The sequence below is a fragment of the Penicillium atrosanguineum genome, assembly GCF_028827265.1.
Source record: "Penicillium atrosanguineum strain IBT 20685 chromosome Unknown utg000005l_segment0_segment0, whole genome shotgun sequence".
Classification (NCBI taxonomy): Eukaryota; Fungi; Ascomycota; class Eurotiomycetes; order Eurotiales; family Aspergillaceae; genus Penicillium; species Penicillium atrosanguineum.
Window position 1 is genome coordinate 1086460 of NW_026623137.1, and position 16438 is coordinate 1102897.

At 50.3% G+C, this 16438-nt stretch overlaps 6 protein-coding genes across 6 annotated transcripts; 3 read left to right on the plus strand and 3 right to left on the minus strand.

Moving 5' to 3' along the window:
• Positions 1-995: 995 nt before the first annotated feature.
• On the minus strand, positions 996-2443 carry N7443_006656 (putative DnaJ domain protein (Mas5); the record flags this gene model as incomplete). Its single annotated transcript, XM_056886712.1, has 4 exons — positions 996-1542; positions 1596-2254; positions 2309-2365; positions 2441-2443. 4 exons carry the CDS (start codon positions 2441-2443, stop codon positions 996-998), a joined length of 1266 nt encoding a protein of 421 aa, XP_056740361.1.
• A 343-nt stretch (positions 2444-2786) lies between these two features.
• On the plus strand, positions 2787-4911 carry N7443_006657 (glutamate--tRNA ligase MSE1; the record flags this gene model as incomplete). Its single annotated transcript, XM_056886713.1, has 7 exons — positions 2787-3041; positions 3090-3162; positions 3235-3272; positions 3331-3747; positions 3797-4054; positions 4104-4270; positions 4329-4911. 7 exons carry the CDS (start codon positions 2787-2789, stop codon positions 4909-4911), a joined length of 1791 nt encoding a protein of 596 aa, XP_056740362.1.
• A 338-nt stretch (positions 4912-5249) lies between these two features.
• Positions 5250-5864, minus strand: N7443_006658 (GrpB family protein; the record flags this gene model as incomplete). The annotated part of the gene is made up of 1 exon (XM_056886714.1): positions 5250-5864. The coding sequence occupies one exon, from the start codon at positions 5862-5864 to the stop codon at positions 5250-5252; it is 615 nt and encodes a 204-aa protein (XP_056740363.1).
• Positions 5865-6721: 857 nt separating this feature from the next.
• On the minus strand, positions 6722-8666 carry N7443_006659 (uncharacterized protein; the record flags this gene model as incomplete). The annotated part of the gene is made up of 2 exons (XM_056886715.1): positions 6722-7138; positions 7167-8666. 2 exons carry the CDS (start codon positions 8664-8666, stop codon positions 6722-6724), a joined length of 1917 nt encoding a protein of 638 aa, XP_056740364.1.
• Positions 8667-10846: 2180 nt separating this feature from the next.
• N7443_006660 (uncharacterized protein) lies at positions 10847-14058 on the plus strand (the record flags this gene model as incomplete). The annotated part of the gene is made up of 7 exons (XM_056886716.1): positions 10847-10885; positions 10946-11016; positions 11129-11508; positions 12208-12314; positions 12492-13353; positions 13409-13531; positions 13595-14058. 7 exons carry the CDS (start codon positions 10847-10849, stop codon positions 14056-14058), a joined length of 2046 nt encoding a protein of 681 aa, XP_056740365.1.
• A 712-nt stretch (positions 14059-14770) lies between these two features.
• On the plus strand, positions 14771-16361 carry N7443_006661 (Aprataxin-like protein; the record flags this gene model as incomplete). Its single annotated transcript, XM_056886717.1, has 5 exons — positions 14771-14861; positions 14920-15165; positions 15224-15346; positions 15374-16114; positions 16180-16361. 5 exons carry the CDS (start codon positions 14771-14773, stop codon positions 16359-16361), a joined length of 1383 nt encoding a protein of 460 aa, XP_056740366.1.
• Positions 16362-16438: the final 77 nt, after the last annotated feature.

A 16438-nucleotide genomic window follows, 5' to 3' on the forward strand; every position in this document is an offset into this window, starting at 1 on the left:
CGATGGATGTTGACGATCCTTACGACTGAGCTTGCTCAGACTACTCATGGGCTGGTGTCTTCCACTGATGAGCGACTCCGCCATCTTGCATTCTACTGTGAAAATTACGAGTTTCTTTCACGTCACTCTTGTTTATGCTCTCTTTCTTGTCAATGTTTAATCATGTCCGCTGCTGCGAAGCGCCTGGAGATCCGTTGGTCCTTTTCTTCTTCTTCCCGCCATAAAGACGAAAGTTTCTCTCAACTTCGGACGGATTTTAATTGAGTTTTATCTCTTATTTGGGTTGGCATGGTGTTACTTACTCCCTCTTTGACTGGTTTCTTTTTGTTTTGCTGGCTCGGTGCTACGGCTCTCTGTTTATTATTCTCAAGTCTTCTGCTCATCTGAAGCTGGCGGCTTTTCTTTGCGTTCTCGTGCACTCTTTTTGAGGGTCTTTTATGTTTGATTACAGCGTAGTACAGTTCTTTGTTGATAATATTATCCTTTGTTCAAACCATTTCTTTATTCTCATCAAGCATCATAACATTGATATTGTTCTCTTTGAAAACAGAGCCCAGCTAGTCCCTTTCAAGTCGCCTTGAAGTGTCCTTAAATGTGCAGATATCTCAAGGATTGGCAAGATCAACTCTCCCCTTGTCTATCTCGGCGTATCGCCTTTCAAAGCTCTCGAGTCGTTTGCCCATTGAAACTCGAGACAGACATTCACTGTTTCAAGATCTCTTTCTGTCAAGAAAGGCTGTGAATAAAATTCCTCAATAATATCATGCTCTTAGTTATCCATTTCAGTCACCGTAGCAATGTCGGGTTTAATGTTGAAGTTGATCTATGGATCAATATAATTTGAATAAAGTGCATTCTAGCAAATGAAATGGTCTATTGTACTATCTTGATCGTAGAATGGAGATGATCGTGTCTCAAAGAAACGGCCACAGAGAAAATGCAAAGCCCAAGACGCCGTCGATGCCATATAAGCATGATACCCATTTTTGTGTCGATTACTGAGCCGCGCACTGCGCAGGCTCCTCCTCTTCCTCGTCCTCCCAAGCAGAACCACCATTAGGGTTGTTAGCACCAAATTCTTCCATATTGCCCTTAGGGTCATATTTGACTTCATCCACGGTGGCGGCTTCGATGGGTGCATCGGGCTTGGGGAGGATCTCCTTGAGCTTCTCGAGGACGGCGGGGCTGGGCTTCCACTTCTCATCGGGGAACTTCACGTTGACAACCAAATACAGATCACCCCGAGCGTCGCTGCGCTTGATCGGCATGCCTTCTCCGGCGACCTTCAAAACTTGGCCGGACTCGAGGATCTGGCCGGCAGGATGAGTAATTTCGATACCGCGCTCGTCGAGGTGCTTGATCACGACGCGTGAGAAACCGGTCAATGCCTCAGCTAGTGTGATATCGATCTCAGCTCGCAAGTCTGCACCAGCACGGTCGAAGACAGGGTGCTCCTCTTGGACCAGGCGGAAAACAATATCACCGGGCTCTTGGTCGGGAACCTGGTCAGCCTCGCCTTCCAAGACAATCTTGTCGCCCTCCCTGTTGAATCAGTTAGCAACTGTTCGAAGTTCTATGTGATGAGAATGACTTACTTCGAGCCTGGGGGAATATAGAGCTCGAGCATCTTCTTCGCCTCCACTGTGCGCTTGCCCTTGCACTTCTTGCACTTGTCCTTGTCGCTGAAGAATGATCCTCGTCCACTGCAGGTAGTGCAGGGCTGTGTAGCCTTGGTGAGGAACTGACCCATGTTTCTGATGACCTCTTGGTATCCAACACCATCGCAAGTAGAGCACTTCTTCGCCTTGGCCTTCTCCTTTCCGCCCTTGCCAGTGCACAAGCTGCAAATGACATTCTTGACGCTGGCAAACTTGACAGTCTTGCCCTTGTATAGATCCACCAGGCTGAGTTCGTAGTCCTGCTCCTCATCGCGGCTCTTGCGCGGGCCTGCACCAGGACCTCCGGGCATGCCTCCCATACCGCCGAAAGGATCCATGCCGGGCATACCGCCGCCCATACCGCCCATACCACCGAACATCTGTGCCAGGATGTCGTCGAGATCGGGGCCACCTCCCATACCACCCATGCCGGGGTCTCCGGAGCCGTTGAACGCGTTCATGCCATGGCGGTCGTAAAGTTCACGCTTCTGATCATCGTAAAGGATCTCATATGCCTCCTGGACGGATTTGAATTTGATTTCGGCAGTCGGGCGCTCGTCTTCGGGGACTTTGTCGGGGTGACTGGACAAAGCAGCCTACAGTTGACATGGTTAGTTTTGCAACCCGAGATTTTGAGAGACGTGTCTTGCCTTGCGGTATGCCTGCCGAATCTCGTCTTTGCTCGCGCCGCGCTGGATCTCGAGGACCTCTGTGGTGATAAGAAAACTAGGTCAGTTTTTGAACTTTGACCTTGCTCAATAATGATAAAGGATTGCGCATACCATAGAGGTCGATTTCGACAGGAGCCACTGCAGTTCTTGTCAGCAAGCAGTCAAACGGGCGGATAAGACGGATTTCAGGCGGGGTCCATACTCAGTGCGATGCTCTCCTTTTATGAGGCGGTAATAACGGGTATTTGAAGAAGAACCAGAGATTAAGTACTTAGTTTAGAAGGACCGAAAAGACGTGCGGAGCAAGCAAGATGGGAAGTGTTGATCAAGCGGAGTCGCAAACCGAAAATTTGTCGGTAGCTTTGAGCGGAGCCGAGACCCTCCTCCGCAAAAATTCCAGCGCGGAAGGTGCAGCCCAACTGCTTCACATTCACCTGGCTTTCGCTCACAATTCCCCATGAGAAGCCCTTCAAGCCGGCTCTTTGCCCGGCATACCTGGACCTGCCTTCAGTGCAGATCCTCGTCCACCTCCGCGGGCGCGCAACTCCGCAAATCAAAGACGAACTTGCCCGACGCGCCTGCGCGCACGCGTTTTGCACCTTCGCCGACCGGATACCTCCATTTGGGCTCTTTACGAACAGCTCTTTTCAATTATCTCCTTGCGAAACGAACCGGTGGCCAATTCTTGTTGCGCATTGAGGATACCGATCAGGTTGGTGGTGCCATTGCGCTAGGCCAAGACGGCTGCTGAAGGATATAGAAACGGACGATTCCGGATGCCGAACAACGATTGTACGATGATTTAAATTGGGCGGGACTACACTGGGATGAAGGTAAGATCATTTGAGTGATATGACAAGCAGCCTATGAGGGAGGAAGGAAATGGGTTGACATTGTGTTGGTAGGCCCTGTTGTTGGTGGTCCTTACGGCCCATATAGACAGGTAAGATGCGGAGACCTTATTATACGAGTGCGGGATCCTTAACACTAATCTCTCATAGTCCGAGCGAACGGCCTTGTACCGATCCCATGCCGACGACTTGATCTCCAATGGCCACGCCTATCGGTGCTTCTGCTCCTCCAAGCGTCTCGATTCATTTGCACGCCACCGAAGCCAGGCCGGGTTGGCACCTGGATATGACAGAAAGTGTGGACATATCTCGTCCGAGGAGTCCGAGGACCGAGCATCCAAGGGCGAGGCTCACGTCGTCCGGTTGAAGGTGGAAGGATACCCAATGTTCAACGATTTGGTCTATGGAAAGACGGGACAAAACAAACCTAATAGCAGTAAATTGGACTTGATTGATCGAGTTTACGATGACCCGATTCTGCTGAAATCGGATGGACACCCAACTTATCACCTGGCGAATGTGGTGGACGACCATTGCATGAAGATCACACATGTCATTCGCGGAACGGTAAGATGCCTTTATTCTTTATTGAAGGCCCACGGCTAATAATCTACAGGAATGGATGCCCTCAACACCGATGCATGTCGCCCTTTATAACGCTTTCAAGTGGGAGCCGCCACGCTTCGGCCATGTCCCGCTGCTGGTTGACAAGTCGGGGCAGAAATTGAGCAAGCGGAACGCAGATATCGATTTGTCTTCGTTCAAAGACCAACAAGGAATTTTCCCGGCCACGCTTGTCAACTTCGCTTCGCTTTTGGGCTGGTCGCACTCGCAGAAGTCTGATGTGTTTGATCTTGGAGAGTTAGAGCAACTTGTAAGTTCCACGTGCCAGACCTGGGTTCCTCTGCTAATCCTCCTCCTAGTTCAACCTCAAATTCACCCGTGGAAACACAGTTGTCGCATTTGAGAAGCTCTGGTTCCTTCAAAAGGCCCACGCGCAGCGCTTCGCAGCAAATGGCGGTCCTGAATTCGATGATATGGTCAACAGAGTATGCAAGGTTGTCGAGGAGAATCATCTCAGCCCACACTTGTAAGTTTTGCCTTGCCCATATCCTCAACCGACGGTCAAGACTAATCTCCACCTAAAGTGAGCGGATTCTCCGGGGCCGCACGCTCTCCGAATACATTTCCCCTCTCATCCGTGCGGACGCCAAGTCCTACACAACTGCGGAGGAGTTCGCGGAGCGTAACTCTACCTTCTTCGCTACTAAGCTCGACCGACCTACTTATAACCCCGTCTCGTCCTCGTCCACATCAACTCCCACTGTCCCCATGCTGGCGCTCCACACCGCAGCAGCAGCTTTGATGCTCGTCCCATCGGCCCACTGGAACATCGAGATGCACCGCTCCAACATCACATCCTACGATGGCTCTGATTCCGTTGAGATTGCGCCCGAAATGGACTCATCATCTGTGGCTACCGACAAGGTCTTCAAAAAGGAACTGTACCATTACCTTCGCTGGGCCTTGTCTGCTTCGGCACCGGGACCTGGCATGCCTGAGACTATGACCATTCTTGGAAGAGATGAAACAGTGCGCAGACTGCAAGATGCGAAGACGCTTACACAGTCATTGGTTCCACAGGTTGGTCGGCGGGTGCCAAAGTCTTCTGGACAAAAGAAACTGCAGGAAGATCGGAGTTGGATGGGATCTCTTGCTCCTGATCAGTAACTAGTAGCTTTGAGGTCGCATAATGGAATTGTATAATATTTGAGATTCGTCAATTGCCCAGGTGGGTGTCAGTTGCTTTTACATGGCGTAGAACTCGCCGATAAATTAGAATCTAGTCGCGTTTGGGTGGCAGCTTCTTTTTTTAGGTTGGAGGATCCTGGGAATTTCCATCATCACCAACCCTCGTATCGAATCCCTTCCCCCCCCCTACATATACAGGGTTGGAGTCGATTCTTTTAATACTGCAACTCCTTCGAGTATTCCGCTTGCTCATGCTACCAAACTAGCTTACTCATCTTCAATTCCGACAGCACCAAGTATCTCACCTCTCAAGTGTTTCATTCAATATAGCCCAAATCACGGAATGCTCTTTCTAGGATCTCCTGGATCGTTTTCTCTTTCCGTTGGTTGTATTCCATCACCGAACCTCCAACTACGACCGTCTGTTCAGCCGCTTCGCGTTTCACTTTGGCATACAGTTCTAGATCCGCTGGCGTTTTGAGTAACCACTCACGAAAGATACGATGACGGGCAACTTCAGGCGAGTCGGGACCCCACACGTGGAGATTGACGTGGTAGGCTTTGGGCCAATCCTCCACAAAGAACCGGTGCTGGTGCCATCGCGGCTCGCGCAAGAGGAACCGAAACCCGGCTTCATCCAGAAGCTTCACGTATGATGCTTCATCCGTGGCATCTCTCAGTGTCAGATCAACATCAATAACATCTTTAGCTGGTAGGCCGGGAACACTGGTAGAGCCGACATGAGCGATGTCCAAGATCAAGTCGCCAAGGGCGTTTTGAATCCGCTTTTTGGCTTGTTCGAACCGTTGCGGCCATTCTGGGTTGGGCTCGACTATGGCAATGGAAGGTGATACTGTTCGGAAGGCTATACGCTCCACGAGCTTCGGTTTTTCCTCATAAGGCTCGAGAATCTGCGCAACTGTAGCGGGCATTATAGGAATGATGGTAGTTGGTAGATACTGATCGGTCTCTGGCTTTGTCAATCCATATAATCCCTTGCTGATCGGGGTGGCCGTTATGGAACCACCCAGAATGCTTGGCAGATCTAGCGTCACGATCGCCCCGCTCGTTTTCCCTTTGCGCGAGACCAGCTCTCAATACTCATAACAAGCTGAATCTCAGTATAGGAGCAAGATTGAAAAGACTGCAGATCAGTGTAAGGGAATGACAAACGAGATTAACCCAGATATCCTATAAAGATGACAGTGGGATATTATGCAGTGCCTGATTTACCAAAGCTGATTGACCAGTCCGATACTCCCGATAAAAAGAACTCCCTGGAAAGCTCGCACGGTGAAACGTCAAGGTTCACTGAAGGACAAGAACGATGACGGAAACTCAAGAATGGAGTAAGCCCGGAAAAGGAGACGCCCGACATCACACAATCAGAACTGATCAAAGGTTCCAAGCGAAATTGGCTCCTCAATTTCTTGCAGCCATCCCAAAAACATTAGCCTGTGAAGTATTGAAACATGCTAGATGCTATTCCCGTTGCTTATGCCCGAGTTTATTCCTTGCTTCAATCCGTCAAATTGATGACTACACGGTACCAGCCTCGGTAATAATTCGTATTTATTCATAATCAAATGAGTATTGACTAGGAACCAGAAAAGCACCTCCTTCGGCTGAGCAGGTCTTAACTACCAGGTTGGAACGACTAAGCTTAAGAGGGTTGACAAAAATTGAAGCTTATAGGATAATCATTTGCCTATGTATGAAACGACCAAGATTGATCGTTCTACCGAAATAATAAGACATTTATCGAATGTTGTTTTACATCTCCCATCAATTAACCAGCAGGATTGGCACAAGTGAAGGGCGTAAGAGCAGACTCCGCGAAATCGGTGTGCATCGCCACGACAGAGGCCCAGATACCCAGGCCAGCACACGACAGAGCAGCAGCGGAGTAAATGATATCGAAGGTGTTCCACACGAACTTCTTCTTGTAGCCGCGGATCCAGCGCTTGACACCGCTGTCCACGCGCTCGGCTTGGCCAGTTTGCGGGTTGAAGCGCTCCTCGGGGAGCATTGCGTCCCTCTGCACATTGTAGCCGACAAGGAGCATGGGCGGGAATGTGTAGGAGAATTGCAAGATGCAAGCAGCACCGACGAAAGATGTAAGGTTGGAGATTTGGGGGATGGCGGCGGCGATGATCCAGGCGAGAACCCAGTAGATCGGGACTGCGGTTGTTAGTATATTTTGGATCTAGTTATGGGAAGGATGAACGACTTACCGAGACCGACCCAGAGCCACTTGCCGATGCGGCTGTCCAGTGGGGGAAGTGGAAGACGTCACGAAGAACGGAGGAGTAGAAGACCTTGATACCGATGTTTCCGTAGAGCAGGGCCGCAATGACACCGGTGATGAAGGAGATGGCGTTTCCAAGAGTCTGGAAACGGTAGGCCGAGTCGGGGATTCCCTGGTAGGCAGGGTTGAAGGTGAACTGACCCTGGGCGCTGTAGACGACCATGCCCATGATCAGATAGCAGGCGTAGATGAAGATCTCGGCACAGATGAATCCCTTCCAGAAATCGTAGGGACGGCGCATCTCGGCCATGAGCTCGTTAAACAGGGTCGCACCACCGTAGGCGAAGACAGCGTTCATCATAGCATTGACCTTGTCATTCAGGGTAGAGCTGGCAGGCCAGTTGGCGCTGGTCACGACTGGACCCTTCTTAATTGTAGGGTAACTGGCTTGCACGGCGGCATAGTTCGGAGGGTATTGGTGAACAACCGCCATGGTCATGATGATAACGATAACGTTCAACCAAATAGCGATGTTGGCAAGGAAGGACAGACGCTGCAGAGTACGAATTTGACCGAGAACAAAGCCGATGACCATGAAGATGACCTCGGCGACGATGAAACAGAGGAAGCCCTTGCCATTTTCGCCCTCCACCATCTGTGCCAAACCCTGTCCGTTACTGGTGATCAACAGAGACACGTTCAAGAAGAACTGGAAGCTCTGAAGAACGTTGACGACAATACGGGCGGAGCTGCCGAAAACGCGGAAGGCCATGTCGCCATAGTTGCGCATGGGGAAGCGGGTGGAGTCCAGGCCGACAAAGATTTTCCACAGCTGCATACCAGAATAAGCAGCCATGATACCGAAAACAGTGTACAAAGCGAAACCCGGTCCATAGCCCATGCGACTAATGGCCCAGGGAACGTTAGTAGGGCCCAAAATATCAGTGGTAATCAGATAGAAGATTGAACCCCAGGTAGCAGTACGAGCTGCTCTCTGAGCCTGTTCCCATTCGGTCTCGGTAACACCGTAGTTGTCGGTCGCTTCATTTTTCACGGTCATATCTGCAGGGTCGGTTTCGGTCTTCTTCTCATCAGAATTCTCCTTTTCATTTGCGTTCTCTGAAGGGGTTGGTGGCGTGGCGTCTTGTGATTCAATGGGACTCTTCTTCTTGCCCATGAGCATGCTGGCCCATGCTGCAAAGCCCTTGTCATCAGTGCGAATGGTTTTCTCGTATTCACGAGACCGGTTGGCCCAGAAGACGTAGTTCTCGAAAGTAATGCTGGGATCCAAGTAGATGGAATCCTTTCCAGCCAGGATGGGAGCCGGGATATTATGGTGTTCGTTGGGACCGTCATAGTTCGGAGGAATATCTCCAGCGGTCTTGGAGGTGTGGTGTTCTTCTTCAGTGCCGATGATATCAGCTTCATGACCGATACGAGGATCGGCGATGCCGCCAAGATTGGCGGCCGAGATCATGCCTGCCATGCTTGCGTTTTAATGTAAATTAGAAAAGCCAAACGCAGACAGTCTCTTAAGTAGAGTCAGATCAGGACCGAGGAAAGTGAGACAAAAGAAAAAAGAGAAAGGGAAGGGGGACGGGGGGGGGCGATCGCGCCATCGGTCTTTATTTGAACGTTTCCGTGCGGAGAGACCGTCGACGGTCACGCCGAGCAAGGCCTAATCTCCAGCCTCCTACGATTGGATGCAGTGGAGCAGTTATCAACAGCCTCTTGGGGGCGAATCAACTCCTCCAGTGTTTGACTAGGACGTTATCAGAGATCAACCCACTCTGGTGAAAAATGTAACGTTCTCCATGTCTTGCCACAGGGACCATGGCTAAGGCACGCGCGAGTTCGTGGCGGTGGGTAGCCTCCCGATCCACCGGGCGGCAAAGCCTTGGTATTCGCTCGGCAAAAGCTTGTATCTCCGCATCCGACCTGAGACGTGAAGGGTGACAGGCCAATCAGTGCCAACTCCGGACGGTTGCGGATGGTTCGGAACATGATATTCCCACTTTTTTTTTTCCTATACAGCAACCCGCTACCGGGCACCGGAAAACCAACGGGACTCCGGGATTCTTGTTCTCGCGTGTTTCTTTCGCGTGGTTGAAATTGATGCTGCCTAGTGACTGGTCGGACATTCGCGGTTTCATTGGTATTCGTCCATCGCAAGGCGTCATCCCAATCCCAGTCCCCAGTCTCCTGTCCCCTGTCCCCTGTCCCCTGCGCCCTGTCCCTATCTCGGCTGCTTCGGATCCAGCCGCCAGCCCACATGGAGAACCCCTTCTGAGACAGTCGCGCTTCACTTCTAGGTTTCCAGGGACTCCATTGCCAGTAAACCAAGGAAGCAAACAGCCCCCAGTCATTTAAGCTTGGTCTATTGTCGGAAATTGCGGCAGCCCCGGTCTGCACGGACCGGGTTACATCGTTGCGTCAATGTATCAGGATAATATCTGGGGAAGGTGCCTGGGCCCCGTTCGATGCCTCGTGGGACATAGATCGAAACATACAACATCATGATCCCAGGTGAGGTTGAAACAGACGGTCGCACGATCTCGGCAGCCAACTACTAACGGCACTAGGCGTAACTTGGCGCAAGTTCGGCAGCCGCGGGCTAGACACTAACCCCTTTCGGCTCTGCTCAACCAGGGCGCTATTTAGCTGACGAAGCCTGCCCAATCTGTAGAAAAGAATTTTTTTTTCTCCCAGCTGCTCCAAAATGACCAATCAATGTCGTTCGGGTCTACATCTAAAATGGCATCTAGAGCCGATTCATCGTTGATTTCTAATGGCCTGGGCTCAGCCTGTTCCGTGGCCAATTTTTGAAGAGTGTCCGCTGTATAACCTTTTGTGCCAAATTGTGGCGGGCCCTCCATGTCCGAAACGGAGGCTTTGCTCGCGGCTAGCAATGATTCTAGCTTCACAAGAAGGTTAGGTCGCATGGGCTTTGCTTGTCTGCGTGCCGCGTAAGAATGAATGCTCATACGCTTGTCGAACCGCGAGAATTATTTCGGCCGCGCGAGGCTTTCTTCGGTCGTTTATAAAATTTAAAAGATGCAGATTGGCTGAGTAAAGCCGGCCTAGAAATTGCCGTATTTCCTCAGAGCCGTACTCTCGCTATCGGGATCATGCCCGAGACTTCGGACAAGTGCTTCCAACTCCCTCACTCGGGTAGAAGGTGATGCATTGGGATAGGTGCATTCTTCTTTCTTGCGTCGCCTGCAGTGAGAACATGGCTCTTGCCGGCCACAGTGGACTTTGCGCTTTGAGCATGGTATACATGCGACACTCTTGGCCATTTTGGTCATTCAAGTCAACGATAACTCAATCAGAGACGAGAGGTGAGAAGATTACGAGCCGAGGGGTGAAATTCGGGCGCGGGACCGAACCCGAAGTATCCAAAAAATAACTATCTCGGACACCGGCCAAACACAGAGACCGACAACATCTCTGCAAGGACTTGAATAATGAATCTTTCAAATAAAAATAATGAGAAGCATCTTCTCCACTTTGGCCAACATCGTCTTAAAGAAACACTTGGAAGACAAAAAGCGGCTCGAAAGACACGAGGACAAAAAATTATCCGAAGGTCATGAAATCGAAATGTCGCCCGAAAAACATGTAGACCGGGAAGAGTACCCTTCTCACAAGATAATCCTTCCCTAAATGACTGCCCTTTACTTCGCAATGTTCCTCTTTGCACTGGTAAGCATGTCCCCGAAAGTTCGCCAAACGTCAACTTGGGTTATTGAACGAGACCCACAGGGCCGAACAATTATCGGCACTGCTGTCCCTAGCATCACGGACGAGTTCAACAGCTTCGGAGACATCTCATGGTATGAGTCCGGCTTTCTGCTTCCACCCTGCATGCTTTAGCTATCATTTGGTCTAGCATATGTAAGTGTGTTCCGAAACTCGAGCCTTATTCTGGTGCTGACTTGACTGTAGGCGGCTTTGGTGCAATGTTCGGACCGCAGCTCAGACTGTTCCATTTCAACAGGATGCCCCTGTGGGATTTTCTATACTGACTTTTCTGCAAGTTCTGGGTGGAACGATCTTCGTCACGGTCTCCAAAACTTTGCTCGAGACGAGATTGATGGAAAGCCTTGACGGTAAAGCCCGGCTAAATTCCAGTGCCAATGCACATGGAGGAGTAAAATCGTTACGAAACCAAGTATCGAAGAACCAGCTTGAATTTGTGTTGCGGGTGTATGATGATTCTCTAAGTTCGATCTTTTACTTGAATCTCACGCTTTCATGCATGATTTTTGTTGCCTCCTTCGGATTTGAGTGGAAGAGCGTGAAAAAGAACGAAAAGAAGACCCAGGGTATGGATGTCAAATGATCTCAGAGCTAATAGAACGGCGAGCAGATCAATGGCGTCGGTAGACTCAAAAAGAACAGTGTGATAATTAGTGACCAGGTGGCGATGATTGGATGACAATTGAGTAATATGTAGTATAATGATGCTCTCTTTCTAACCCCCCTCCGGGATTCTATGACTGTTTGTTTCAATGCAAAAATGCCGCTATCTGCTTGTATATCTCGACCGGATTAGACATCGTCCAGACAAAAAGCACATATAAGCCTCGACTGCTGACATTTTAAACAGGTGCTAAGACCTGAGATAATTCCTCCTTAGAAATAGACAAGGCTGCAGATCGACCAGGAGAGCGGAAAATTGACCCTACTTGCCTCGCCCCTTTTCGTCGGTTCCATCACCGATCGTCGATCTGCAGAGATCTGGAGCTGAGAGGGCCCACGGTTATGAAACTTGGACACGATTCATGCATAAGCGGGGAATGCAGCGCTTTGACCAGACGTGTCACCTGCATGTCTATGATACGTCCGCGAGAAACATTTGTCTTGCTGGGACGCGCATCCGCCAGACGATCCCAGACCGCCATTTGTGGGAAACTGAGATGGCTGGCTGGGCTGCCCGCTCCGGAGGATGGTCCCTGATTTATGAGGGGCCGGGAGGATCTCCTGGAAAATTTTAAAAAATGGAGCTGTGGATTGTGGTATAGGGAAACTTCAGGCCCTCAGGATGATGCCGGAGCCAGAGCTACAAGACTTGCTTGCCCAACTCGCCCGTTTCTACAGGACAAATGAGGCCAGTATTTCGGCTTCTCGGGTATTCCAATGCAAGGGGCAGCTGTCAGATTGTGATATCTCAGCACTGGATCGCTTCTTTAACTTGTTTCTGTGCCATGCTAAGCAGGTCGGTATCCCTTCAATCCAGTTGGTTGATCGGATCGCATTCACCAAGCACTGCTATCTCATGATGCTCACTCTGTATCGAGCGTATTAGAACCTGACTACTGGTACATTATACCACTCTTCACGTGCGGGATTAGACTGCGGGCCTTCGGTCACGGCCACGAGGACGACGTCTGCAAGCGCTGTGGGAGGTGATGCCCGACAGCACTGGCTCTCTGTCAATTCGCCTGCTGGCTATGATCGCCAGGGAAGGTCGTCCCAACATCAGGAAGTGTTCTCTTCAGTTTCCAAAAGGAATGACGACCAACTGCCCATTGGCAGCCCCAGACCAGGGGAGTCCAACACTAGTAGCCAAAGTACTCCTTGTTCGCATTTCGATGCAAACACAACCACTGCATCGCCGACTTCAGGAGAAACGACGCCTCTGCATGTTGCGACCGAGGATGATGACACCTTTGGCACACTTACACTCTCGCCAAGTACGAGACTACTTTTAGAGAGCTGCAAGACAGACCGCGGAAAATTCTTGCGTGAGATCGAGGAAGCAAGGACGGCCCTCCCAACGGGGCAGGGTTGGGAGGCCGCGATAGCCACCAAAGAAGACAATGCTGACTTGCGTGACCGTATGAAGGTGTACCATAGATTTGAGTGCTACAACATTTACAAGCACGTTGTCGAGGCCGGATATCATACCGGCACCCACTGGATCCGGGACATGCGCACTGCGCTGGCGAACAAGCTTTGCCAGGACTTCCCCCAGCGGTTCCCCGACCAAAAGGCTGTAAATAAAAGCTTGAATTGGGTTGATCAGGGTTGCAAGTATCATGAATGGGCCGGCCAATTCAGAAGTGAAGGAATTGCCTTGGGCTATCTTATTGCATTACCTTTAGATGTGCCTCACTCAGCGTATGCTTTCCCCCTTCATCTCCCTCCCCCCAAACAACTCAGTCTCAGTAAGATCATCCAGATATACGTCAAGATGTACCCAAGAGCGAATGCACGCAACAGTTATCAAACTGAAAAGTCTGGGTATCGACAACCTCGTGAGGGACCTTGAGCTTTCAGAATTAGGAGATCACATTGCCGGGACATTGAGGGATCTGACCGGCAGAAAGCGCAAGGACATTCATGGTAAGCCTTTAATTGTCTGAGGGCACTATTACGATGCTTATATTCATATATTCAATTCAGCAGACGCGACTGAGGGCTCTCGCAAGTTACCGCGGTTGACGGCGAGCTCCAGCCCATCAACGAGTCATGCCCTAGCTGTGCGGCCTGGCCAGAATCTTACGCCCCCTGAGTCGCTAGTTACCAACTGGGACGGGAATAATAACTCCGCGCTAGAAATGGAATGCTCAGTTGATCCCCATCCCTTTGGTCAGCCCACGTGTGTCAATGTCTGCCGCTCTATAGCAGAGACATATGCGGCTCCATATAATAGTCCGTTCAATATCAGTACGTATGATCCTCCTGCGTCTCTAGTTCTTCATGCCAACCGGGGAACAGTGAATTTGAGCCCATCCGCCTATTCAGGGCTACTTCACAGTCCTGACTATAATGCTGCGCTGGAGTCTTTTGATGAGTTGTGTCAGGACGCAAATCATACCGAGGATTTGTCGTCACCAGAACAACTCCTCACATTTATCTGCAGCATGTGAAGTCCCTTTATATAGAGGACAATGATACAGTTTTTGATCCTGTTCAGACTCTTGTATGCATCTAAACTCACTTCGACTCACCTACGGGTTAATGACTTCTGCTCTACCAAACTACAGGGGTTTACCCCTTGAAAATCAGTTGTTACGATATTAATGATCAATGCGATTACAAGCATCTAGTATTCTCCTAAAATGTTTGACCAGTCGCCCCAAGATAACCTCTGCGCCCTGTCAACATGGGTCAGCAAAATAATCTATCTCGTATAGGCCGTGGAATCAACCATCGGGCACATAGTTCAGCGATACTAAAACGAAAATTAGCGGTACTCGGGAAGGCGCTCTACAATAGGGATTTTGAACCTAGCCAATCAAAAAGCATAGAATCCCCTAAGTGGTATTTTGTGTATTCGCAGTTTAAGTTTGGGCTATGCCGATCTGTGATACCACGGACGATCCGCGGATACTCCCGGATGGGATAGATGCTCCGAGCTTAAAGGCTCCTCGCGATGCTCGGCGATCTGACGCGGTGGGTGTTCATGCGGCTTGTCGATCATTGCAGGGCTGCACGCCATGATTTTACTCAGGGGCATGCAAGGCAACTATTGCAGTACCCCTACGAATCTAGGGCAACGAGTATCTTCTGATTATCACCCATCTTCTACGAAGAATCTCGATGCCTTCACCCTGCAGCTGTCGACTCACGCAAAGCGCGATGCCTATCTCCGCCGAGCACCAAGTCGCCCGGGGATGGCGGTCTTCCAGAAATTTGATCGTCGCCACGGCTTGCGTTGCCTTGTTTACTGGTAGGAACACGAATGCTTATTGCCAATGACAATTCATGCCTCTAATGTCAGTGTACAGAAACCCTTCTATTCGGATTTCCCGTACCGATGCTTCCTTATATGCTAGAAGAGCGCCTTCACAACGAGCCATCCGAAACAACCGATACCACCAACAAGCTGCTGAGTCTAACCGGTCTCGTGACAATGATTTGCTCCCCTGTTTTCGCAAGGATATTCGATAAGACCTCCAATAAAAAAGGCCCGCTTTTTCTGTCGCTCGGGCTTTGTCTTACGGGGACTGTGCTGGTCGCGTGCACTCATCAATGTATTCATCACCCCGGCCACGCTTCTTGCTCTATGAATGCTGACAGTGCTTGATCCAGTATGGACACTATATCTGGGCAGGATCCTGCAGGCAGTTGCCGGCTCGGCAGCATGGCTTGTCTGTACGGCTATGATAACGGAGAGTGCAAGTGATGGTGGAATGGGGACAGTGATGGGACTAAGTACGTCTTTTATAACGATCGGAACAGTGAGTGGGCCAATGCTCGGTGGTGTTTTGTTAGGCTGGGTGGGATACTGGGCAGCTTGGTCTGTGCCAATGGGCCTGCTATTTCTCGACATGATTGCGCGGTTGATTATAGTCCAGCCAGAGCGCCATTCACACGATTCGGACAGTTCGTTTCATGATACCAAGCACAGCAAGCCATCCCATGTCGCCCCAAGCGACTCACACCCTGATGTGGAGGGAGTTCATACTGAAACATCGCCCCTTCTGCCACCATCGGCTTTGGTAACGAAGGTAGGCTCAGACACAGAAACGGAAGTGGGAATCGATAAGGCTTCAGTTGCGGAAACCCACAATTTCTACGCAGTATTCCTTCAAGACATTAGTATATGGACAAGCATTCTGAACACGATTGTCCAAGCCGCGATTCGAGCAGCCTTCAACACAACTTTACCCATTTATCTTCGGGATACCTTCAATTGGGGCCCGTCATCAGTCGGAATAACTTTCTTCGCTCTCCAAGTCCCTATAGTCTTTCTCTCCCCTATTCTTGGCTGGACCCGAGATCGCGTCGGTGTCAGATACCCAACAACGGCTGGTTGGGTTCTTCTTTGCCCCTTACTATGCTGTTTAGGTATTCCTGGGAGTGGAACATTTTGGGCTAGTGGTAACCAGAGAATTGAAGAAGCTGCCTTTATTATATGTATATGTGGTATTGGATTAGTTTTGCCATTCGTTCAAGGTGCTGGAGCTTTGCATATGCGGAGTAAGTTAGACGTCTGTTGCTAAATGAGAGGACGAATGCTAATAGCGGGTCGGTACCGTGAATAGACGTTGTCGGGAAGATGGAAAACGAAACCCCCAATATCTTTGGCCCCCATGGTGGGCGCGCGAGGTGCTTCGCGCTACTTTCGGTCTCGTTTAATACTGGCCTGACGCTGGGCCCAGCCGTGGCTGGATGGCTGTTTGGCAACGTTGGGTATTGTTACATGAATATTGTTCTCGGTAGGTGATGACAGGAGTCTGTTTCTCAATGTGCGTGTGTTGACATACTCTAGGTGCCACCTGTCTGGGAGTAGCAATTATCACG